The 26,064-nt window shown below is 41.8% G+C and overlaps 1 protein-coding gene across 2 annotated transcripts in view; it reads right to left on the bottom strand.

Moving 5' to 3' along the window:
* Window positions 1-26,064, bottom strand: part of CERT1 (ceramide transporter 1) — a 131,995-nt gene that overhangs the window by 46,180 nt on the left and 59,751 nt on the right. For both annotated transcript variants that reach the window (XM_006271957.4, XM_006271958.4), the window contains exons 4-6: window positions 10,638-10,745; window positions 4,557-4,695; window positions 2,125-2,208 (exon numbers count right to left, since the gene is read on the bottom strand). In XM_006271957.4, coding sequence (XP_006272019.1) covers window positions 2,125-2,208; window positions 4,557-4,695; window positions 10,638-10,745 — 331 coding nt within the window. The remainder of the gene's footprint in view (window positions 1-2,124; window positions 2,209-4,556; window positions 4,696-10,637; window positions 10,746-26,064) is intronic.

Consider the following 26,064-nt stretch of genomic DNA (forward strand, 5'->3'; position numbering starts at 1 on the left):
GCGTCCTCCATGAAGCTGCGTCCACCAGCACTGAAGTCTTGCTCTTGAGAAATCAACTCCAATGTCCAAAAACTGCCTCCCTCACCAGATTCTCTTCTCCTAGCTCTCCGTCGGCCAACGCTCGAAGGGTGGCCAAAGGAAATGGTACAAAGACATGCTCAAAGTCACCCTCAAGCACAGAGGCATCGACACCAACAGTTAGGAGGAACAAGCTGCTGACTGTTCAGCGTAGCATCACCTGGTCCACCAAGATGTGTGCCACTTCGAGGCCCACTGACTCAATACCAAGGCGGAACAACAGCGGAAAGAGAAGGAGTAGGGGCTGTGAATCCCATTCCCCCATGCAACAACATGCCCCCATTGCCAAAGAATGCGTGCATCCAGAATCAGGCTCCTCAGTGACCTGAGGACTCATCAAGCCTGACGTATGTCACCCTCGACTTTGAGGGACAGCCGCCACTGAATGCTCGTTAGCCTAAGTTAATGCATATTATGGGCACATGTCTACGTGTGCATGCTCTTAATGCACATTAATTTATCATGCCTAATTTTGATACCTGTGTTTGCAGGTATCAAATTTGGGCCCAATTAGCCTATGTGCATTAATGCATGTGTAGACAACACCCAGAACTAACTTTGGTGCCGGGTCTACCCTGCCACTAGGAGGCTGGCCTGAGCTCAGTCTCGGGGAACATCCAGGGGTTGGGTGCTAGGCCCTGTCCCCTAGCCCCCCTTCCGCACCTTTCCAACTCTGGGCTTGAAGACACAAAGTACTGTATATAGTTTTTCCCTTGTAAGTGGGGTTTTTTTTTTTTACTGTTGGTGGGTGGGGCAGATGGTGGAGGGATGGGTGTTGTGAGGGTAATGTTTTTTTTTTTGTTTGTTTCACCCATGTGCGTATCCTGAGAGTGATAGGGGGTGAGTGGGCAGCAGGGCAAGAGGGCTGGAGCAGGGAGTGCAGGAGAAGGTGGTCAGGCATGGCCTCCTGCAACCAGTCCCCTGGTCCCTGCTGGTGGGTACACAGCTGTCCTGAGAACTGGGGGAAGAGGGGGGGTGCCTGCTGGGGCTAGCACCACGGCCAGCAGGAGTGTGGAGTGCTCATCATCACTGGCAAGGGCCAGGCTGGAGCAGCAGGGCGGGCAAGGAGGGAACTGCCATATGTTGTGCCTGCGCTGGGTGCAGTTTCTGGGCAGAGAAGGGGCTGGCTAGGGATCTTAGTTTCCCAGATGGCTGCCAGGTGCTAGCAGTTGGGCTCTGGCTTCAGTGTAGTTGCCAAGTGTTGGCAGTCATGTGGCCAGAGGCTGGAGCTCCCCCCGGTGGCCACATGCCAGGACTGCATGGACTTGGGACTAGCTTTAGTCCCAAGTCCCTGAACATGTAGACACCTGCCAAAAATTGCTTAATGAGCAAAAGTCACGCTTAAATGCATGTGTAGATGCGCCCAAATTATCCAAAAACAGTTATACAGTTTTTCATTTTGCAATGGATCCTTGAGTGAAATACAGAGGATCAAGATTTTGCAAGTTCCTACCTTCACTGTTATTCATCTGGGCTGGAAACAAATTTCAGCTTGCAATGCAAGAGCTGCTACTTTGCAAAATATCACAGAATACAATGACCCACAACTGTATCTAGAACTTTCTTCTGTTACTTATGGTCTAAAGAACAGCTAGAAGAGGCACAGTAACCAGTGAATTGCTGCTAATGATGTATACTATTTATACCAGACAAAATGTTATTCAACTATGCATCAGAAATCTTGCCTCATCACACTCTGGACATAATTAAACAAGTAGAAAGTTTATAGTGAGACGTGACCTTACATACAAAGTAAAAGCTATGGCGCAATCTGGATCATTTCTATCTAGGTGGTTTGCCACCTACTTAATTTGCAGTGGGTTGCCAAATTAAGACTGAACCACTCGACTAGATGCTGCAGCGCTTACTTCAAAAGCATATTATTTTTCCAGTCAGCTAGAGTTCACTGGCATTGCACTGGTTCTCCATGCAGCTACAGGCTGGATTTAGCCTGCAGACCATAGGATGCCGATACCTAGCCTAGACTATTCATATACCTACACCTTGAGAAAACTTGAAATAATGCAATTTAAAAAAAATACTTACATTTCTCTTTGCTGCCATTACTATTATGCAAGAAATCCCCATCAGAACGCACTGTAGGGAAATCATCTTCATCATCTTCTACCACTAAATAAGAGAAGAAAGATTATTTGAATGGCTGAAAAATGATAAGTTACCAGTAGTTCCTTTCCCATTTTTGCCGAGTAGTAAATACAGTAGTATTTACATGTTGAATAAGGTGACACTGATTACCTATGTATTTCTGAGGTTACTTATTTTGATTTAGCACAGGAATCAACATTCACCATGACCATGGTATTTTGTCTAGGACTAGCACAAAAATCAGCATTTCAGGCTTGTTGCTCATGGCCATAATTTGACCAGCAAGCACACAAACCATGCTGCAAACAAGTGTAAGACACTCAATTATTTTTCTCTTTTTACTAGATAAAAAAGGAGACCTATTTTTTTTCAGGGTTCAGCACAGAACTTGGAAAAAACTTTTAACAAGAACACTGTAAGAAGTCAGATTGCAGAGGTGCATATTCCCTGCAACCTCCTAGCTGTAGCAGTTTTAGTTATGCTAGGCCATAGTTATGCTAAACTATAGTTAAGCTAACACACTGCAAAGGACCTTGGGAATAACAGGCTTCACCAACCTCTGGAGGACCTGACAAAAGACACAGTAAGCAAAAACAGTAATTCAAAGTAAGAAACAGTAGATAAACAAGTTGGGGAATACAAAATTAGAATTCACAAGCAAAATAAAGATAACTAGAAATGAGTTGTACTTGACAGGGGTACACTTAAGACACTTAAATTCAGTAGGGAGTAAGCTAGAAAAGCCCAAACTCAGCAGGGGGTGAGCTGTATATGCCCAAACTTGGAAAGGGGGAGCAGTAGGTGTCTGGACTTTGGCAAAAGACAAGAGGAACCACAGGCATAGAAAGCACAAGAAAAGAATTGGTATGGGGTAGGGACATCTAGGCTATAAATACAGGGACTGAGATTTGCTTTTTGGAAGCGACTTGGGGGCCTGTCTCTTCACATAATGCAACACTTATAATTGTCTGCACAGTTTTGGTAGGCTGGGCTGATTGCTATACAGACCTGCTAGATTTAATGTCTCTTAGGACAGTAGCTATCTGAGCTTTTGCCACCAAACATGTATCCAAGTCATTCTTTCCATGTTGCACCCAAGGTCCAGGAGGCTGCTTACAGACAACTAACTCAGAGCGCCTCAACCCAAGCAGCCTGAATCACAAAAGCAATAGTAGGCAGGAGGCTGGTTGGGAACCCTCCCAACCACCACAGAATAGCACCAGCTAGGACTGCAGGAAGCCAGCACAATACCAAGGCTAGCGGAGGTGGCTCAAAAGAGTTGACGCCCATTCCAAGGGAATACTTAAAAACACTCAACGTTTGCCAGAGCATTAAAAACAAGACAGAACCCTCCCTCCCCCCCCAAAAAAAACAGAAACCCCCACCCCCCACAAAGCACATGCTTAGCCTCAGTGGAATTCGTTGGAACCCAAAGTGCATACTTAAATGTTCTGCTGGGTTGTGCCCTAGGTCCATACATTTCAGAAGCCTTCACCTTTTTGCTACCTTCTCCCTCGCCTTAAGCCATAATGCTGAAAGCGGTCTTTCACCGACATACGCTGAACAGTGCTTCTGTGCCTGCCCCAAAAACCTTCCCTGTACAAATACATTTTATATGAAAAAGATTGTTTTTTCATTATTGATCATATGTTAAAGCAGGCTGGAAACTCAGACTATTGTTTGGGAGTCCAATTGTGCCAATTTTACAAATATAACTGCTTTTCAGAAGGGACTTTACTATCTAAAATATGAGCCTTCTGGTATGGCAATCTAAAATTACCCTTTTTTGAAAATGTAACATAAGAAGGTTTTTACTATTTGCAATTTAGTATTTTAGAATACTAAATTGAGAAGGAATGTATTGTTTTCTTAAAAGATTAATTTAGATGACAAAAACAAAGAAAATAGAAAAACTACAGCCAATCCCACTACTAGGAGCTTAGATATTGAAATTTATGTTTTATGAAAGGTGATTCATGAATCTAATCATCCTATTGTTTGTCACAAGGTGGAAGCACATATCAGAAACTTAAACCCATAACGTGGCAGTTAACACTATGATGTAATACACTTAATGTGAATTACCATAACAATTCAATGTTATAGGCAGATGTTGCAAACTTATTTATATAGTTTTGAAGATGGGTAATAGGGTCATATGCCACCATTTTGAAAGGACTGATGAAAAATATGCACCTGATATGGTTAACAAAGCTCATTACATAGTCGAGTCCAGTTAACTCTACATTATGGTATAGAGGCCATTAAAGTATTTAGCCAGCATAAAACCTGTATCAGCCTTTATGGATACTATTGCACTGGAGCATGGTTTTAGGTTTCTGTAGTATATATAGAACCGTAATTTTATTTACCTTTATCTCTCTGAAGTTCATCCTTGGATACAGCATCTGCACAGGCATCAAAATATTTCTGCAAAGTATCAACCTGTCTACATAGGATGTCTCTGAAGGTTTCCATTTCAGCAAGTTTTTCACGCAAGCTATGACCTTTCTGGAAATACAGAAAAACCCCAGCTAATATAGTATACTTAATAATGGCTCAAATGACAGATTTACAAAATAATATTATTCAGTTTTAATTAGTAAACACTTGAAATAAAACTAAATAATTTAAGTAATATTCCATACATGTTTGATATTAGCTTATTACAATATTAAACCAACATATAAGTTAGATGCAATGCACGTATTAGCTCACCCTCTCCAATCCTATCTCTACAGTTCCCTGTAATACATTAACTAATCTTCCCCCTTCACTAAAGTTATTTGCCTATATATAGGAAGCAAAAGAACCCTCTTCATTTGGAATATGTAAACAGGTGCTAGCTGCACATTATAGTTCCAATTCACAGAGACTGTGAAGGTGAACAGTACATCAAGTTGTTTCAGTAGGTTAATCAACATTTTAATTTTATGAGAACACTTTCAATCTTGCCAGCCTGAAGTCTACTACTTTAAAAATTGCTTTAAATTTAACTATGTTAGTATTTTTATCAGATCTTTCAAATGACACAATCTTATCAAATTAAAGCAATAGGACAACTCAACCACCCAAGACTCAGGGAAATAAAGATAGTAAATCCTGCCAACTTTTACAACACCTATTATGCTGTCAATTAACATACTCTGCAGGCATAAATTTTATCTCTATATTCGGAAAAGGTCCATGTCCTTATGTTCAAATCTCTTACTGTTGACAGGGCAAATATCTCAGTAACATCAAAGAAAAGTAAATTGGTTGAACCTTACAATTTCCAGTTTCTGGTGGTTTCAAAGTTTGGTTTTATTCCAAATCAACACAAAACTAAGTTATTTCTCAAGAAGTGGAAATGCTGAAAAACTGCTTTAGAAACAAGGATATATGGTTTTTCTTAAACAAACATACTTCTCAGGGAATTGCTTCATAAAACTGGCATGAGTCTCAATTTCACAACTGCACACCATTGAGCAAAAGCAAAATACCAAAGCATCCAGACAAGAGCTAGTTTCCTCAGGCCAGTGTTTCCCAAACTTTTGATACCTGGTACAGACTTTTTTCTGGATTAAAATTAGCAGCATATTTCACTCTTACAGCCCAAAAGATGCATGTGGTAGATCTAAAATTCAGAAAAGATATGGAGGGGGCCCTTCAGGCTAAACAAGCTGAGAGTCACCGATGTAGCTGGTGCCCCTTAAGGGCAACGGCCTGGTCCTTCTTCTGCAGGGGTGGGCAAAATGCGGCCCATGGGCTAGATGCGGCCCACCAGGCCATTTTATCTGGCCCGTGGGGCCCCTAAAAAAAAATGTAGAAAATTAATCTGCCCTGGGGTGCCCGTCATGCGGCCCTTGATGGCTTGCCAAAAACTCAGTAAGCGGCCCTCTGCCCCAAATAACTGTCTGCTCCTGTTCTACTGCCTTCCCCCTTCTGACTCAGGGGGGTGGGGGGGGAACAGTCCTGATGCCGAGGCTCCTGCTGCAGGGATGGGTTGCAAAGCCTGGTTCTGTTGGTGTATCTGGCTATCTATCTGCTGGGGGGGGGGGGGGGGGGGGGGGGGGGGCAGGGAAAGACAGGGAGGACAGAGCCTCCCTGGGGGTGGGAAGACACAGGGGAAGGTAGCAGCAGCAGTCCCTAGAGGAACAGCCACAGGTACTGCTGGAGTAGCTGGGGGCAGGAGCAGGGTGCCAAACAGAGGCACATTTACCTCTTCACAGTGGGGATCTTGCTGCACATTAGGCTGAGGCAGTGATTCCTACACATGCCTATCAACTCTGGAATTCCAGGCCTAGGGAAATCCTTACTGTGGGGCTCCCAGAGAGGCAGATTCTGGAAGCTTATTCTAAAGCTTCCTGTCTCTATGGCTGAGATCCTAGACACTCTTGCTCAAGCCATGCTTAAAAGTTTTAGGTCAGTCAAGTGGATTCTTACATAGCCTTTACATGAAGCTTTTAAGTTCTTTTTCCATCTAGGCTGATGTACCAGGATGAGCAGCTCAGGGAGGGCAGGTCTACCCGGCTAAGGACAGGGTAGAACAACACTGTTGAATCTCCTCTTGGCTGCACAAATTCCTTAAGGGCATGAGGGGCAATACAATTCACTTTAGGAGAAGATGATGATTTATTATTTAAAAGTTTATTCAATAAAGTATACCACCAGCAATGTACTCTGATTAGCAGTGACAACCATTCAGACAGCTGGAAATACCTTCATGAAAGGGGTCTGCACATTCCTACTGGCTTTTAAATTTTAAACAAGGCAACAATTTTATGTGCTTCTGGATATTCAATAAAGGCAAAGGCAGCTATAGCAGTGAAATGTGCACCTACACTCCCTGTTCTATTATGTTGCTTAATGCCCAGCGTGAAGTGCATTGCTCAACATTAAGCCCATTACGTATAACACCAGGAAATCAAAGCATGACAAAGGACCAAATGGGAAACATTTTTGCAAATCAAATCACAGTATCTATTTTAACTGGGAAATTAACTGCTTAAGAAGTATTGTTGATTTTTTTTTAAAAAAGGAAGTAAAAAATAAATTTTATCAGCATGCAACTACCCAGGCCTACTACATAAACTATCAGAAAAAAATCTTAATCTTTTCCCTTCAAAATGCAAATCCAAACCTATAAAATGAAAAGCATTTAGACTTAAGGGACCCCTTCAGAAAATGTCAGCTGTTAGCTTTCACTCCTATTTTTGACTATGGAAAAAATGAGAAATTCTTATTTCTGGTGTGGAGTGGAATATGCTATGATGATCAGAAATAAGATAGTCAAAATCAGGTACATGACATTAAATTTATAGGCTAAGTAGACATACAAAGAGCCCAAGCCTGAATTGGTTCAATCTTTGCAGGTTAGTCTAACCTGCATAGACTGAACTAAGTCACAAGTGAACAGACATTCACTTTTGATTCTGGAAATGTAGCTACATGCCTGCAGTGGCTCAGGCCAGAAGCCAGGGGGTGCCAGAACAAGTCCTCGGCTGAAGGGGAATTGAGTGGGGGAGGGGGTGGGCATGGCCAGGCTCTAGCAGGCCCGAGTATGACTGGGGAGTTGTTTAAACCAACACGCTGGCCTGCATCCTAGCCCCCCCATCCTCGGTCACTCTGCTATAGCAGCAGATGCAGAGGTGTGGCCAGATCCCCATACCTTGAAGGGAAGGGGGAGTTTAATCCCCCAATGCAGGGGAGGCGGTGCAGGTACAGATAGCCTACACTTATGCGTCTGGTTGCTGCGGCCCCAGATGCCAATAGCCTGAGGGGAAAGAGGGGATGTTAATCCCCCTGTTGCAAACAGGACCAGGTACCTCCTACCTCCAGCCCTGCATGGGCTGTTAACAAGCCACCTACTCCCAGAAGCACTGGGTGCTTAGGCCAGGAGCGTGGGCAGCGGTGGGTAGAAGCAATAGACTGCTGCAACCCAGCCTAGCCTGGCCACGTGGCTCAGGTGTGTGGGAAAAAGGTGACCTGCAGCAGCCTGCTCAGAGCACCCGGCACCACTGCGAGCAGGCTGCTAGCGATAGGTGCCTCACCTCCACTTGCCATATGATGGTTTGCTCTGCTGCTGCTGGGAGAGGGAGAGGGGCAGGAAGCCACACTGCGGCTGCAGTCCACCTGCAAACTGCAGCCACCAGGCAGGGCTGGAGGCAGTGGGCACTGACCCCTGCTTCCTAGGGCCACCCCAGCTTAGGTCACTCTGCTGCAGCAGGAGGCAGCGGTGGGTTGGGCTCCATAATTAGCTCCAACTCCACCATACCCCACCTCCGTGCCTGCATCCAGGTCACATCTCTGCTGCTCTGCCCCCTCCCTGCAGCTGGACCTGCACTGGCCTCAGGCACCGCTCCTTGAGGGACTCAGCCCGGGTGTTACAGCATGGGCCCAGCCTGAAGGGAACTTCAGCATGAGATGGAAACAAAGCCGTGTCGGTGCCCACACCACTGCTGCATGCAATGGGGAGATTAAGCCCTCCCCCTCCACTTCCCCTCAGGCTACCAAATGTCTTGGCTGCCGTGGCTCCAGGTGCATGAGCAGAGCCTATTGGTGCTTGCACTGCACCCTTCAACACCCTCCCCTGCAAATGGGGGGATTAAACCTCCCATTTCCCCTCAGGGTACCAGGGTCTACCTTCTCTCTTGTCACTGGAACAGAAAGGGGGCAGGGTTAAGAGGGCTGGGGAAGTCTGGCAAGGACTGCTACACCCATGCCAGGCAGACCCAGCTGCATTCTAGAGCAGGGTTTTGCACCCCCACCCCCTTTTTCAGCCAGCCAGAGCAGTGATAGTGCTCTGGCTATGGAGGAGAGTGGTGGGGCTAACCCTGCTTGGCTGGAACAGATAGTGCAGCCCAGCCCAGGGCTGTAGAGCATGCTGGAGGACTCCAGTTCAAACAAACCAAGAAGGGGTCTGGGACAGAAGTTCCATAAACCAGTTTGACCTCAATCAGTTAAGTCTGATACTACATTCAATCAGGTTTATCTGAAACCAGTTTTGGCCATTTTGAAGCTGGTTTATGTGCACTGAACTTCTGTTCTGGTTACAGGTTTAAACCAGTTTCTGATCACTTAAACCAGCTTATGTGCAACTCCTGTCCCTAGCCATGAAGTATTCTGGCTAGCACAGTTAGTGTCCAAGTCTGAAAAACTACAGACCTGGGTTCTATTTACTCAGGCCCCGCTACACATTACATGTATTATTCAATGAACTGGTTAACTGTGCAATTAAATTTAGACTGGCTACGCATACAAATTAACTATTGCACTAGAAAATGGTCTACCCTGCTATGAAGTTAGAGCTGAAAATGTAAACCACTTCATAGGTGGTTTCTATCCAGCTTTAAATTTGAACATGCCCCTGCAACTGGGAGTCCAGCCATATAGCAAGACTCCCAGCTGTGGGAGCACCCCATGTGTTGCCATGGCTGTAAGTCTCATCAGTTAGAGTACTCAGTCCCATCAGCATAGCTATAAGGAGTGATAAGATCTGATGCTGGATCCCACAGTCACATCTCCCACAAGTCCAGCAAGTGCAATAGTTTGGAATGAGCACCAGATCCTATCATTCTTTTACCTGAACATCTAGAAGGGCCCCAAAATGATCAGAAGTGATCTTCTGTAACTTTAGCAAGTTATGGAGCAGGGGTTGGTGGTGAGGGGAATACTAACTAATACTAAACTGCCTTTTAGAGTTGACATTCATGGCATTGGTCTGTAAGGGCTGCAACATGAATGGAATTAGATACTAAACATTAGAAGTAAATTTTCAACATGGGTTTTAGATCCCTTTTCTGTTAACCTACAGAGCATTTTATAAAGCATGATACCTACACAGCATTTTAGAAAGCACGCTAGTGAATTGCCCATCAAGAATGACAGCAGGGATAGAGCGCCACCATGACAGTGGGGGATGGAGGGGGAGGTGCCCCCCCGGCCACTGCCATACCACACTGCTGCCACCTCCAAGGAGCAGGGCTGCACCCCTCCCCTCCCAGCAGTGTCGGCCTTGCCCCCCCACCATTTCTGATGGGCAATCCACCCTGCATGCACCACTGGCTGCATCGATATCTATATCGAGAGAGAGAGAGAGATCTCACTATGTAACAGCAGAAGTGCTACCCATTGATGATGCCACTGGTAAATATGGCAGGCTATCTTGGCACTAGCTACTTGGCCATGTCTCACTCAAGGAAAATACACCACAGTTTAAAAATGATGGAGCAGAGAGGACTATAGACACTTTCTTTACCATCCCCCTATTATTGTACCTTGAACTTGGCACCTTTCAAATTAAATTAGTATAAGTCTGGAAGCCACAATAACTTGATTGATATTTCATTTTCACATTTCTAAGGATGAGCATTAAATAACTCAGAGTCTCCCTATAGTTGGAACCGCAATAAAGTTATTTCCAAAGCATCTTCTTTGTCCACAAATATTGTTTTAAGAAGTCTGCCACTAACCTTGAATGATGAGGTTGATGTAGCAGAGTATCCACTTGCTCCAGATACGAGAGACACCATGGAGCCATGGCGTCGTAGACTTGATTCTGATCCATAGCCAGATTCAGTCTTAAGAGAAAAAAAAGCAGGGTAAGACTTTTAATAATGAAGAAATTATGAAAGCAGGAAAGGCAAATGTTATTTCCTCTGAAATTGTCAGAACATTTTTTTAAAACCAGGAATTAGCATGGGTTTAGCAACTCAATGTATTTCTGCAATCCTAAGTGCATAGTTGAATGTAATGCTTTGAGAATAGTTGCTAAGAAAACTAAGAGATTTTGACTTTCTAGTGTGAAAAGACTATATAATTAGGAGAAATTTAGAATAGGTATGTCACATTATTCCTCAAATTACAAAATATTATAAAAAAAATATTAGAGGCTGCACAATATTCAGCAAGAGCAATATCTGAAATAAATTTTGCAGTTGAATTGAGTTAGGCCAGGGAAAATGTAAAGACTCCTTTTCTTGGACATTTAAATCCAAAAGCAGGCATTTTACAGAAAGCTACAGCTACCATGATTATTCATGAAACTAAAGTATAGCTTTAGATTGAAGAAGACACCAGCCTGAGTCAAAGCTTCCAACCATTCAAATAAATCAGTGGAAAAAATTAAAATTAAAACCAAACCCAAACCAAAAGAAAGGCTCATCTGCAAAGCAGGTAATGGTACTGGTACGTCAGTAGTACCAAAACCACCACTGAGCTTGAAGGGCCCATTGTTTAAGTTCTATAATTATAACCTCTACCCTGAAGAATTCAGGATCTAATACAAGATGATGTGAGATAATGGAAACAAGGCAGCAACAAGGAGGAAGAACAGCAACAAGTTAATGTTGCTACATATACAAATAGATCATTTTGAATTTTTGGATCCTTACCTAGTCATTCTAAAGGCCCGTTTGAGATACCATATTTACTCAAATATAAGATGAAGTTCCCCACACCCTCACATCAGCATGGGGGGAAAAATGCTCCTCATCTTACAGCCACATAAAAGGACATTTCATTAAACACATTTCCTATCATTTAACTGCTGCAAAAAGCAGCATGTGCTCAGTAATGGAAACCAATTATGAAGTTAATTAAATGCAGCCAACACTGACCATAACTATATTGGCCTACACATGGCCTATATTAGGGAAACTCACTGATGGAAACCTACTACAAGAATAGCTTAGGGCAGTCCATCTGAAGAAGATGCATGGTAGTGCCTATATAGAATCTAATTGTTGGGGGGAAGGGTTGTGTCTTATGTTCTAGGTCATCTTATATTCATGTAAATATGGTAAGTGGCCTAAAGAGACTAGTCTATTCATGCTATCTGATGAAGCAGACTAGGCCTACGAAAACTTAGCATTTCTGAATGAGATCATCTTTAAAAGGCGCTGCCATACTCCACTTTCTGCCAAACTAGTTTAATGGCAATGTTCTTAGTATAACAGATACCTGAAAGAAAATGTATGGGGAGGAGGGAAGGGGGAGGTTGAGGCCAGTATGGTAAGAGACCGAGTCAAAACTAGCAACAACATTATGAAAGGCCTTGGAGATAAGAGAAGCTTCCATTTGAAACAGTGGAGAGATACAAGAGGTGAGAATAACATGGATTGAGCATGACATAACAAGGACAGACTCAAGACAAGGCTGCAGGAACAAGTTCACAGGATTTGGATACACCTAAGAGAAAGGAGAGGGAGAAATCAGAGGAGCTGTAGATAAACAGATCTGGGGCTGAAGGAGAAGACACAGGATTTGATGAGCGAAGAAACCTTAGAGTATAAGAATTTGAGTTACATAGGCATTAACGTAGCAGTTAAAGTAGCATGAGTTCGTGAGATCATTCAGTGAAAATGAGACGTTAGAAGAAACAATGCAACATCAACGCTCTTTAAAACCCAGAGTAGGAAAGATCCATTGAAGAAGTGGCCACTGAGGTACAGGGAGAAACATGAAAAGAATAATGAGCAGCAAGCAAAAAGTAAGACATTTAAAAGGGAGACTACATATGAATCAGTGGCATTAAAAGCAAGAGGGAAGAAGATTAAGATGAAGATTGTGAGATATGTAGGTTTGGTCACGGTGAGTTTCTGCAAGGTTTACATGAAAGCAGACAAAAGGTGGAAGGCCAAACTATATAAATATATAAGATATGCTTAGATAAAAATAGGTGGAAAAAAAGTATCAAAGCTCTATGTGCATGGCTAGAGATGAAGTTAAAAAAAACAAAAACACCAGAGAAGGGGGGGGTAAGAGTGGTGCAGTTTAAGAGGCAGTAATGTGAGGATGAAAAGAGACTCAGAGCACATTTGTACTGTAAAGGTGAATCAGAGAGAAAGGAAGGGGGATACAAAAATGGTAAAGAGAAAGAAGGGGATCACACCAAGGTAAGTGGAAGAAGCTGGTAAGGAAGCAAGTCAACAAAATCTGGTGGTGTTACAGGTTAGGCAGTCAGCTTTATTAACTAAACTGAATGTTTTTTGTAAGTAGGTCACGGGTGAAAAATCCCAGAGCCCAGTGACTATATATTAATGACCTAGAAAAAGTTCCTGCCAAATTGCAGCTTCTTTGCACGGTGGAGTTTTCTGCTGCAGAGGAGAACCCTGGGTGCAAAAGAGTTCCCGCCAATTCGTAGCTTTTTTTTTGCAGGGTGCATTTCTGAGCTGCAGAGAGGAAATGCACATTGCAGGCAGTTCCCGCTATTTGTATTTAAATTTGAGTCCCGCAATTGGCCAGTTCTAAGTTATTCACACGTGGCGGCCAGTGATTGGCTTGCTAGCCGTATAAGATGTTGAAGCAGTTTCCACCCAAGTTGGAGAGCTCCACACACCTCATGGAGAACTCTGAGTACACTGTGGAGCCTAGCAAACTCCACGCGTGTCTCAGAGCGAACTTAGCGGCCTGATCAACCACTAAGGACTCCCCGTCACTGACCCAAGGGGGCCTAGCACACCCCCACCCGAGACGTAAGACGACTGCCGGCTCGAACACCCCGACACATTTGCAGACCGACCAAACGAATTCTGTAATTTCTGCCCGACCCCTGTACCTTTTTGCAACTGTAACCGAAGCAAGCTTCTGACCTGCACTGTACGAGCAGTGTAAGTAAAGCAATCTATTTGTTAAATCAATACGCTTGAGTACCCGATTCCACTCCAAGCGTCACAAGTACCCGCCCGCCGACTAGGGCTCCTAAAGCCCCGAACCCCGCGCCGCGGCTCTTGGCGGCGACAAGAACATATTTAAACAACAGGATCTACATGCAAAATAAAAAACGAGCGTTACACTTTATATACACTTGCTTGGTATAATGCTGTTTACAGAATTACCACAACACCCAAGAGCCCATGCTGATTATTTCAAATGGGAGCTGAAGCCTAATGTAAAGACTTTGACAAAACTGAAATCACACCATCTCTCTGGAAATGCACAGATATTTGGTTTTGCTACCAATTAGGTCACATGGGATGAAGGTTTTTAGGTCACAGATCAGGGATCAGAAGAAACTAAATAAGGTGATGGTGTGCCATGTTTTCACTCTAACATCATTCTAGAGCACACAAGTGAAAAAAAAATGAAAAAAAACAGTTAATTAAAATGGGGTTGACTGGCATTTCTATGATTAAAGACTAGAGAAAACTTCTATTTTATTCAGGATACATTTTAGGAAGGTTTTGACACTTAACATATTCCCCCATAAATCACATTTAAAGGTGTTTTCACAAAGTACATGCAAAAAGCGCTAGCAATCTGACTTCTGCACTTTGTCGAGTTCATATTTAAGAATTATTTTTGCTGTTTATTTTAGAATTTCACTTACAAATAGATGATTTAGTTACATTTACAAACTGACTGCCAAATATAATTTTTATTCTTATCTTCAAATACTCATTTATCACCATTGCAGTGCTCCCCATTTTTGCACATAATTACTGTGCAAAGACTTCAAAGAAACAACAAAAACCATTTAAGTAATATCTTAAAAGACTGTCTGAATTTAAAATACAAGTGACAGATTTTTGGTCTATCAGTTGATACAACAGCTTCTCACACTAGACTCCGAGAGTATCCATGCTGCTTCCATGACGAGTGTGGAAGCGCACAGACAAGGGAAAGACATTCAAAAAGCCCAAGCCTTAATTGATTCACCCTTTGGAAGTTAGTCTAAGATGCACACCATAAACTGATTAATAACTGGACAGACATGCTCTGTTAAACCAGGAAATGCAGGCACATGCCTGCAGTGGCTCAAGTCAGAAGCCAGGGGATGCTGGAACATGCTGAAGAGTTCTAGTTTTTTGTATGTCTTTTTGTCTCGGACCAACATGGCTACCAAGCACAACCCTGAAACATGGAAGATGCCAAACTGTAGCTGATTTTGGATTTTAAAACTTAATTGCAGAACAACAAGAAAGATTTTTTTACCTCCCTGCCTGCCATCTGACACCTCCGGGGAAGGAATTCTACCTGATTGTGTGATGGGCAAGTTTGTTTTTACCCTGAAATAAAATAGTTTTCTGTAGCATACTGTTAGGTTAACAATAATTTAGATTATTAAATAGTATTAGCTTTGTAGCTAAACACAAGGCATGACCTGTGGCCTAGTAATGTTGCTGACCACAAAACAGAATGATAGCTAAGCCAGCCATTTTCTTATGTCAAGTGCCTTAACCATTTTATTAGAAAAAAGCAGAAATTAAGTCTGTGTACTGAGTACCAGCTGCAGCTAGGAGTGAAACAAGATAAGGGGGGCCCAGAGGGAAGAAGATGGTACAGCGGAGTACAGAAAATCAGATTAGAATGTGTAAGATAACACTAACTTTTTTCTTCTGAAAAAAGTACTGAGATTTGTAATGCACCATGTAAGGAGATGATTACCATAAGTATTGCATATTCAATAACCTTGTAGTTTTCTTTGTTAGAAAATGTATAAAAGACAGCCCCACCCTTATGTCAGGGCCATTTTGCCTCTCTGCTGTTTTATGGTCTTTACTCAAGTAAATAAACTGCAGTTAACCCTTCACCTGTGTTGTCTGGTGTCTAAGCAAGCTAAACAACGGACATTAGGGAGTTTTCTCCCACGACAATTGACACAAAGAGCTACTCAGCACAGCTCACAAAGTTACTCTCATGGACCCAGGGGGACAGTCTTCCATCTCCAGTTCCCTCTATGCAAAAATGAAGTTTATTTTCTACCTATGGGGACTTTTTACCATCTTGTACCATCTACACTTTTCTCCAGAGCCTGACGAAGGGACTTTGATCCGGAAAGCTTGCAGAAAAGGACAATTTTCTTGCCATTTTCCAGTTGGTCTAATAAAAGGTATTGTTTTGGAACCAAGAGTTCTAGTTTTTTGTATGTCCTTATAGTCAGGCATTCAGAATGGCTTTATAATGTAATTGTAGCTCTCTGCATTCTTTGGTGAAGCTGTCTGCAACTTCTTTTAACTGTTAATCAGCATGTATGATGCGACTGTCAGGTCTTTGTCAACATTTGCCACCTGGCACTAGCTTGCCTCTTTCCCCGCTTGGGACAAGGGGCAGAGACTGAAGCCAAAGTCCTGGGGGAGAAAGGGGACAGAGTGAGCAATTAACTCCATCCCTGCCTGTTTGCAGGCAAGTCATGGAGGTGCAGCTGGGGCTGGCAAACAGCAGCTGTGGTCCCCAGGGTTTGCCAGCAGAGCCCCCCACAGCCCAAGAGCATGCCAGGGTGCTGGGGGTATCTTAAAATCAGCAAGGGGTCTGGGATAGACATTACATAAACCGGTTTGAGCCAAATCAATTACGTCTGATACTACATTCAACCAGGTTTATCTCAAACTAGTTTAAGCCGTTTTCAAACTGGTTTATGTGCACTGAATATCTGTTCTGTTACAGGTTTAAACCAGTTTACGTGTAATGTCTGTCCCTAGCCAAGCAGTCTGCTGACTCTCTCTTGCTCGGCATTCAAAGACCAGACCTTAAGCACTATATCTTGATTAGTGAAATCCTAAGGATGCACCAAAAAAACTGACAAAGATAGAGAGCCTGAATACACCTTTGGAGGTATGTTCTGGGCAGTGATAACTGACTATGCTGTTTAATTTGCAGCCCTGACACAAATTTAGCAGGAACAAGTGAACAAAATGTGCTTCTCAAAGGTATTCTCAGGTTTACCAGAGGCAGTCTAAATATCTTTAGACTAAGGAAGACAGAACCTGTGTTAAAGTAAAAACAACAAGAGTAGAGAAAAAGGAATAGCCACTTGCAGAGGAAGACATTTTCTTCATTTGAACATAACCCAGTTCATTAAAGAACGAACAAACAACCATATGAAAGAAAGAACCACAAACCCTACCTCTTAAATCACCTGAGTTCACACCGTGAAATATAGTACCACTTACATTAATACCAACTGAATTCAATTGTAGAATAAAAGCTCAAGAAAACTTAAAAATATATTGTTTGTGGAGAGAGGATTAAGCAGAAATAAAAAGATACCTTTATAGCAACATATTTATTGGACAATCATTTGCACTTGTATTTGATAATTCCCTTATTTAACTTCCAGGTTTCAAAACAGAATGCAAGAAAGCAACTTCATTTTTTTTCTTAAAGTTGCTAAATAAATAGAACACAATTTTATCAATATTTATACTCAAAGAACAAGCTCAGCAGACTAAGCAGCATACAAAAACATAAATCAAAAGAACATATTTTTACAGGTAGCAGTGGCAATTATCTTGCATTAGAATTGTGTTTTAATAACCACTGTAAGAAAAAGTGAAACACAAGGGAAGGAAACTATTAAAAACAAGAAAGAGTATTTTTAATTGATGCACAGACAATCATGCAGCAAAATTACCAGGTATGTGCACAAAGCTGGAATAGAAGAATGAAAGCATGCATCATGCAAAGCCCCACCATTCTACTACTGCAACATCTAAACCACAATAGGTCATGGCTGCACTTATGTCTTGTGAAGCAGGACATCATCAGCAATTCACTGTAGAAACTACTCAATTATGCTGTAAGGAATGCTGAAGCAAGCCTCTTCCATTCACTTTAATTTACCAGGATAAAAACTGAAAAAACAGTCACCGCCTGCATGATGAATAGGATAATAGTCACTGCTAAAGATGAACAAACTGTTTACTGAAGTTGTATCAATCAATACATAGTATTAAATACCAGTGCCAAATTACCATGCTGAATATCCAGATGCAATTTCATTACAGTCCGTGCTATGCTCAAAACTGCCATTGTTTATATACTGTAAAACCTTCTCCAGATTTCTCTCTCTCTGCATGGAGTCCATTATTCCTTTTCAAGAGCTTTTTCATAAAAAAAAATGAGAGAAAAGAGCCACATGATCAAAGCCTCATGTGATGCTTTGCTGGTGCAGGTGCTGGTAGCAGCAACAAGATATCAAGAAAGGTAGTTTTCAGCAAGAACAATAGCGCAATGCATCCAAACCATCATTTCACAGACCTCCAGCACGACTCACTGATCTGCCAATTAAAGATTTCCTAAAGTGGGTCAATAATGCTCCAGAGTGGAGCACAGACCCATGGGAAGCTCCTTTACTTAAATAAAATAAAGCATACCATTCCTTTCTACTGTTTCGCACATTTCTTTTGATAGTATCTTGATTTAACCCCATCCTTCGTTTCAATATAAAATAGAATGTTTTAAGAATGATCTATTTTCAAATCAGAGGTGCGAGCAGCAGACTGCTTTGCTTCCAAATATAGCACCAGCTGTAGGAGCTAGCAGAACAGAAACTGGACCAAGATAATGTAATGCTAGTCACTAACATTTCTAGGATTTAAAGTGCTACTGTTGTTAACCCCATAGACTTAAAAATCAAGGTATTAAAGGGTAAACCAAGAAAAAAAAAAAAGCATAAAAGGCAAAAGGCTTGAGGATACAGGGCAAGGCAAAAAAAAAAAGTGAAGAAAATGAAGCAGAACAAGAACAAGGAAAAAAGAGGAAGAGCAAAAATGAACAAGATGGATGGCAATTGAAAGAACTACAACACCTTTTGTGGAAGTGAAGGAAAGATGTCTGATTTCTGTGCTTCTATTTTTTTTTTTTTTTAATTACTGCAAAGAAATCAAATGTGCATGAAAGAAGAGAAGTGAAGGTTACATTTTTTAAAAACCTTCAGACAGCCATACACAAATGATAGAGTTGAAAAATATGGCAAGACATGGCAAAGCAAACAAGGCACCTAGTAAGCATAACAGGAATATCCTGATCTGGAAAGTATTATCTATAACTACAGGGAATGCTTGCATGTTATCTTATAACTGCTTGCTTGCTACAGAGGTGCATCAAAGGAGGCTTTATATGGACCCCCCCTGGAAATTAAAGTAGCAGACACAAGACACCTCAGGTAACAGCAGCTGGCAATGATAGAACCAATATTACTTTACTTATGTTATCATGACTAGAATGGTTTAAATTTTCCCTGAAGACTAAGTGTGGGATCAAAGAGAATCCTAAAAATAACTGCAGAGAACAGATGATATGGTTAGGTGAGCTAGGATAGTCTCTCCAGAAAGTATCGGTGAAAACCAGACAAGCAAAAATGCTTAACAGTGGCAGCTTCCTCCTCTCCCAGCTACGTGGGCACAGGTAACTTAGAAAGGTGAAAGTATCACTCATTTCTGTAGACCTGTTACTTCTCACCCTTTTATGTGCTTTTCACCTTTAGGTAATGAACAAATAGTGCTGTGTTTTAAGAAGTGGATTCTGAGTTCTTGCAAGTCTATGTGGTGACAGACTTCTGAAGGGGAAATGAAACAGTTGGCAAATCCAAGTTGGATCTGTACCATTAACATGGCCAAAAGCTAGGAGGCTGAAGCCTAATGAGCCAGTTAGAGTGGTTGCACCATGCAGTTCAAGCCAAAGCAGGAATATCTAAGGGCAGCCATCTAAAAAGGGCTAAATGAGGTCTACCCCCATAGCTGTGCAAACACACACCAAGCACAGACATTAGATTTTGCTGCCCAGAGGGCCCTGGTAGTCCCAGAATGAAAGATATTGCACAGGGGAAAAACACTGGATGGAATGGAACAGAAAACAAAGGAATAAGGTAGCAAATAAGTAATAGGGGAACCAACAGATGGTAATGTTTAATCCTGTAAGAATTATGAATTAGGAGACCACTGCAGGCTGCTTTTTATTTTAAGAACACACATTATTGGGAACAATCAAGTTAGACAAAAGCTTACTCATGTAAGTATTATATCCTTATTATTCCCAGGCCCCTTCCCTATTCTCTCTGATTACATACATTTGTCTCTCTAAACCCACCAAGACTGTAAGTACTTTAGGGGCAGCCTGATATATATTACAGGGGCAGCCTGATATATATACAACCACTGCTACAGTTGAGCAGAGTTGCCAACACAAGAGCAATTTTTTTTTTTTTAAAGATAGTCTGCATACTGACAACCAAAATGTTGTAATATGGTTGATGTTAAAATTCCTACATCTGAACCCCATCCTAGCCACTGATATCCAAGGCCTGATAGAAAATTACATTCACATTAGGTAAAAACATGTCAATAAAAACTTGTCAGTAAAAAAAGTTTGGCTGTCAGTAAAAAGGCTGCTGATTGTCAGAAATAAACAAACAAATAAATAAATAAATAAATAAAATACAGGGAGGATTGGCAATCAATCCTGCTTGTGATGGACAGAAATTCCAATCAGATATGATGATCCCTTTAGGCATTAAATTCTGAAAGTTCTAGTAATGACTGGTTCAGAAAAGATCTTTGTCAAGGGTTTTCATAGATATTTGCTGAAAGCAAAAGCATTCTGAAATTCAGCAATCTTGGGAGTCACCTCCAGGTTCTGGAACAAACACATGCTCTATGGAATACACAGAAACCTTTTTACCTCAGTTCCTTCCCAGGCTGGTCTCTGCTACTTCTAATGCCTTCTGTGCCTTATGCCCTTTCCTCCTAGCCCACACGCCAGATCTGGCCCCTGACACCTTGTCACATTCAGCCCATACAGCTCCCCACAATTCCCACAGAGCCAGAAAGTTAAAACACAACTGATATAGAAAAGATGTAGATTGTTAGTTTCCCCCCCCCACTCACCCTCAAGACATGGACGTGGACTGCTTAAGTTGCTACCAAAACAGAAGAAACACATCTTACATATCATCTGTCTTAACAAGTTTGGAAGACATCCAAAACCAAATGCTTTGGAGCATACACATGTAACACAACCAGTATTGAATCAATACCTCCTACAACATACAGTGGCTTCCAGTCTTGCCTTCTCATAAAGTTGTAATATAACATTTGGAAATATAACAATGTGGTACATAAAAATCTAGGATGTATAAACAGTATAAAAAAGTGAAATTGAATATCAATAAACTTCCACATAGGAAGTACATTAAGAAAATAAAGACCTACTAAGAAGTTAACTCATTGCTGCAGAAATCCCAATTTGTTGCATAAATGTTGGGGAGGGGGAAGAAAGGAAAAAAGAGGGCATTGCCTAATTTGTGACCGCATACAAGGCATTGATCATGGTTAAAGAAAATTTATGTGCAGCTACTCCTCTAAATAGTAGTACATTAGCATCGCAAAGGATTGAATGAAAATGTTAAATGACTTAGAACTACTCTTACTGGAGTTGTTCAAGAAGAGGTTAGACAGCCACTAGCCAGGGATGATCTAGGCTATGCCTGTTTCCCATGCTTCTGGGCCTTGCTGGTTACTTCTGCCCCTACCCCCTTTTTCTGATGTGTGTGTCAGGGTCTTTTTAAGGGGTGTATGTTGTAGCTGTGCTTCTCTAAGGTCATAGGCAGACAAGGTTCTTTGGGTGAATTTGATCTCTTTTATTAGACCAACTTAAATAGTTGGAAAAAAAATTTCTTAGCAAGCTTTTGGGTTTGAAAACCCCTTTGTCAGGCTGAGGACGCCTCTGCAGTTGGTGTGTGCTCTTCCTGGATGGTATGAATAGTAATAGAGAGTCTGGGCTGGTACGCATGCAAGACAGGCAGTCAGTGAAGATGTAAACTGAGGAATCAGTGGGTGAGAGACAGGCTGGGGGGTGGGAGGAAAGAGAGAGAAGATGGATGACCATAGCAGGTAAATAGTGGAGAGGTACCTGGGGAGTCAGATGTCAGGCAGATTATAATGTGTCATAAATCCAATGTCTATATTTAGTCCATGACTTTTTGTATCCAGCAGGTTGATGAAGTGAAGTTCGTAGGCTTGTCTGTGAAAGGTGTTTTGTAAGTTCCCTTTGAAAATTAGAACCGAGACTGGAGAGAGAGTGCTTGTCTTGGGAGAAGTGTGCCCCCACAGGTAATTAGGTATTCTTGTCTTTGATAGATTTCCGGTGTGCATTCATTCTAGTGTGTAGTTGCTGTTTGGTCTCTCCTACGCATTTTCCATCAGGGCATTTGGTGCATTGGATAAGATATTTTACATTTCTGGAGGTGCAGCTGTAAGATCCAGGAATGCTGATGGCTCTGTTGTGGGCTGTAGTAATTGTGGGGGTGGTAGAGATGTGTTGGCAAGTTTTGCATTTCTTGTCATGCCATGGTCTGGATCCATTCAGTGTGCTCTGGGTTGTAGGAAGTTTGCTTCTGGTGATGAGGTTAGCGAGGTTTGGTGCTTGTTTGAAGGCTAGGGTAGGAGGTTCTGGGAAGATCTCTTTAAGAACAGGGTCTCCTAGTATGGGTTGCAATTGTTTGAGGATTTTCCATATGGGATTGAGGAAGGGGTGATACGTCATAACCAGCGGTGTGCAATTCGTGGGGGTTTTTCTTCTGTACTGCAGCAATTCATCACATGGTGTCCAGGTGGCTCTTTCAAAACGTGCGCTCGCTCTCTGTGAAGGTGTGTCCTTGTTGAGTGAAAGCCTTTTTAAGATTAATGAGGTGGCAATCCCGAGTGTTCTCCTCAGTGCAAATTGGGCGGTACCTGAGGACTTGGCTGTATATCACAGCTTTCTAGGTGTGTTTAGGTTGATTGCTGGTTCTGTGCAGATACACGTTGGTCTGTGGGTTTCTTGTATGACGTGGTCTGTATTTTATCATTATGGATACTGATCATCATGTCTAAAAAGGAGATGTTGGTGCTGGGGTACGCAAGGAGATAGTTGGATGGAGGGATGATGATTGTTGAATTTCTGATGGTACTCAGAGATTGCAGGTTCTCAGTCCAAATGATGATGTTATTATTGATATATCTCAAGTATAACAAGGGTTTTTTTCATAGTCTCTTCGTAGCCATTGTATATTATGGAAGATGTCTGGATTTCTCTCTTGTAAGTTGTAGCATACAAAGAGACTACGATACATAGGATACAAAGAGACTATAAATTTTTTTTCTACAACATTCATCCAACATAAAAAGAAGTGGAACAAATTACTTTTATAAGCCACTCTCAGAGGCATTGGGGGTTTTGAGACTGGGGTATGCCAATGCTTCTGCTGGGAGCAAAGTCGGAGGTTGCTGGGTAGAGGGTCTTGCATTTCTGCTCAGATCCAGACTGATCATATTTGGGGTCAGGAAATAATTTTACCCCATGGTCAGATTGGTATGGACTGTGGGGGTTTTGTCTTCCTCTGCAGTGGGGAGTATGGCTCTTTACTCTGGATCTTGAGCATATTGACAACATTACATAGAAATAGGATGTTGGCTGCCGTGGTTCTCCTGCTTTACCTGTGGTAGGTTAGGGCGGCAGGTCTGTGTTTGTGTCAGGGTTGATGGTAGTCTTAAGTAGAGTTTAGATTATGGATTTGCTTGGGATGGTTTGGGTACAGATGATCCTGCTTCAGGCAAGGGGTTGGACTACATGATCTATGGACATCCCTTCCAGCCCCACTTCCCTTACCATTCTATGACTATAGTAGCTTTGGACACATTTGCTGTTGATCCACTCAAATTTGGCTAGTCAGAAAGAATATTGCTAATAAAAGCTGAACATATAACTAAAACCATGGGAAAGGTGTCACAGGGATATTATACGATTACTAAAAAAGGGACAAGATAGACTTAAACAAACATGAAGGTCCTGAAGACAATCTTAGAATGTGTTTTCAGTTTTAGGGGTTTAGGTTGTAGCTGTGTTGGTCTACGGACATAGGCAGACAAGGTTCCTTGGGTGAATTTGATATCTTTTATTAGACCAACCCGAATAGTTGGAGAATATTTATTAAGCAAGCTTTCGGGTTCCAAAACCCTTTGTCAGGCTAAGGAAGTTTCAGCAGTTGGTGTGTGCTCTTCCTGGATGGAATGAAAAGTCCATCCAGGAAGAGCACACACCAACTGCTGAAACTTCCTTAGCCTGACGAAGGGTTTTTGAACCCGAAAGCTTGCTTAATAATTATTTTCCAACTATTCGGGTTGGTCTAATAAAAGATATCAAATTCACCCAAGGAACCTTGTCTGCTTTCAGTTTTATGAACTCACTTTAGAAGGCTGTTTCTTTGAAGTGTCCACTAGATGGTGTTAGTGTTTAGGGTCAAACAGGATAAAATGTTGTAGTTCTGTCATCTTGTTAAGATAACAGGATACACAGTATCAGCTTATAAAAGCAAATTGCATAGAGAATTGTTCATTCAACACTGGCTGGAAAAGTGTAGCACTGGAATTGTTTAATAGATTGAAGAAATAAGTCACGCAGTAGACTTTCCTTTCCACATAAACTTATAGACAAAATACAGACTATTGCAGAATGAAAGACAAATGACCCCTACATCGGCTGTTTTATCACTACTTTAAATAAAATATCCTACATATTCGATTTAATGTGCTGTCTCTGCATACATGTTTTAAAAGTCAGTTACAGAATGCATTTAGCCAGCAGAAGAAAGGAATGTATTTGTTAAATACCTAATATGCTTAAAAAGCAGAACAGGCAGCATTTGCTGCCCATTCATAAATCAGCAATGGAAACTGGAGGTAGCTAGAACTACCACTCTTTGAAGATGACTGATTCCCCAAATCATGGCTAGTAGTAAGGGGTTTCAGAATAATACAGGATACACAGACTGCAGTGAAAAGTTAAGATTGAGAATTTACTGCATCTGTGGCTTATAACTAATCGGTGAAGATGGTGCAGACAGAGGGAGAAACTAATGCTTTAGCCCAACACTTGTTCCACATATAAAAATTAGTAAATCTTGTCTATGTCTATGAGACATTCTGTTTTCTTATTACTTTATTTAATCCTTCTCCTTCCTCACTCCTCCCAAAACATAGTGATACTCTAATATCTGTCTAATATTTCAAAAGCAGGAAAGCCTGACTAGTCATTTTAGATCAGGAAATTGTGACATTTTTGGTCAGTCACTACTGATAATTCAGTTTCCTCTCATCTAAGATTCTTGTACAAATTACAAGGATCATTTTTTAAATTAAGCACATTTAAATCAGTGCATGTAATTCTTAAGTGATCAGGTTTAAGAAATGATTAACTTTTGAGGTGGATCCTGAATCTCTCGTACACACAAAATTCCCATTACAGTGCAACAGTGCGCACGGCTCCATACATGCATACATCAAGATGAGTGGAATTCTATATAGACAGATATTAGTCTCTCAGTGATAGTTTTTTAACAAAGTTACGAAATGTTAAACACAAGGATTGTGGGCAGACTTCATGATTGTTTTTTTTAAATCATGGAGAAGTAATCACACGACACTCAAGGGAAAATACAGGAAGTATGCGCAAGTTTTGCATTTTAAGTTTAAAATGATAAAAATATACTTGACTTTAAATAGGTAACTAAAGTGATTAAAAGGTATCATTTATAAAAATATGCAAAATGAAAACAAGCAGGAAGTTAATATTAAAAAAAAAACTATTTAATAACACGAAATAGGGGTGCACCAATAAAGAATTTCTTGGCTTATACCAATAACCAGTATTTAGTAATGCAGAGCATTTTTAAAACTACTGACTTTTTGGGGGAATTTCAATAGTTTTCTGCATCACATGCATCAGCGTCCCAGCACTTAAAAATGGTGGCAGGGGCACTTAAAGACAAGCTTATTTGACAAGCTTTAGTTCAAGTGCCCCCACTACCATTTTTAAGCATGGGGACACCAATAAGATATACTGTGGCACTTTAATTAGAGCAGCTGTCAGTCCCCTCCCCCCGCCCAGGCAATGCTGGTGTCCCTCACTTCTGACCCACAGTCCCCTGCCCCTCCCGCCCTAGCCCTGCTGGAGGGGCCGCAGCTGACCCCATCCCACTCCGGCCAGAACATGGAGGCTGTGGCAGCTCTGGATCACATGGGTGGCAGTGGAGCAAGTTTGGCCCCAGTACAGGCTGGAGGGAAGAGGAGGAAAGGCATGTGGCACGCCCCCTGCCTTGGGCTTCCATGCTGTGCCAGGTAGCCTGGTCGTGGCCCCTCCCCA

This window comes from Alligator mississippiensis, chromosome 3, assembly GCF_030867095.1.
Source record: "Alligator mississippiensis isolate rAllMis1 chromosome 3, rAllMis1, whole genome shotgun sequence".
Classification (NCBI taxonomy): Eukaryota; Metazoa; Chordata; order Crocodylia; family Alligatoridae; genus Alligator; species Alligator mississippiensis.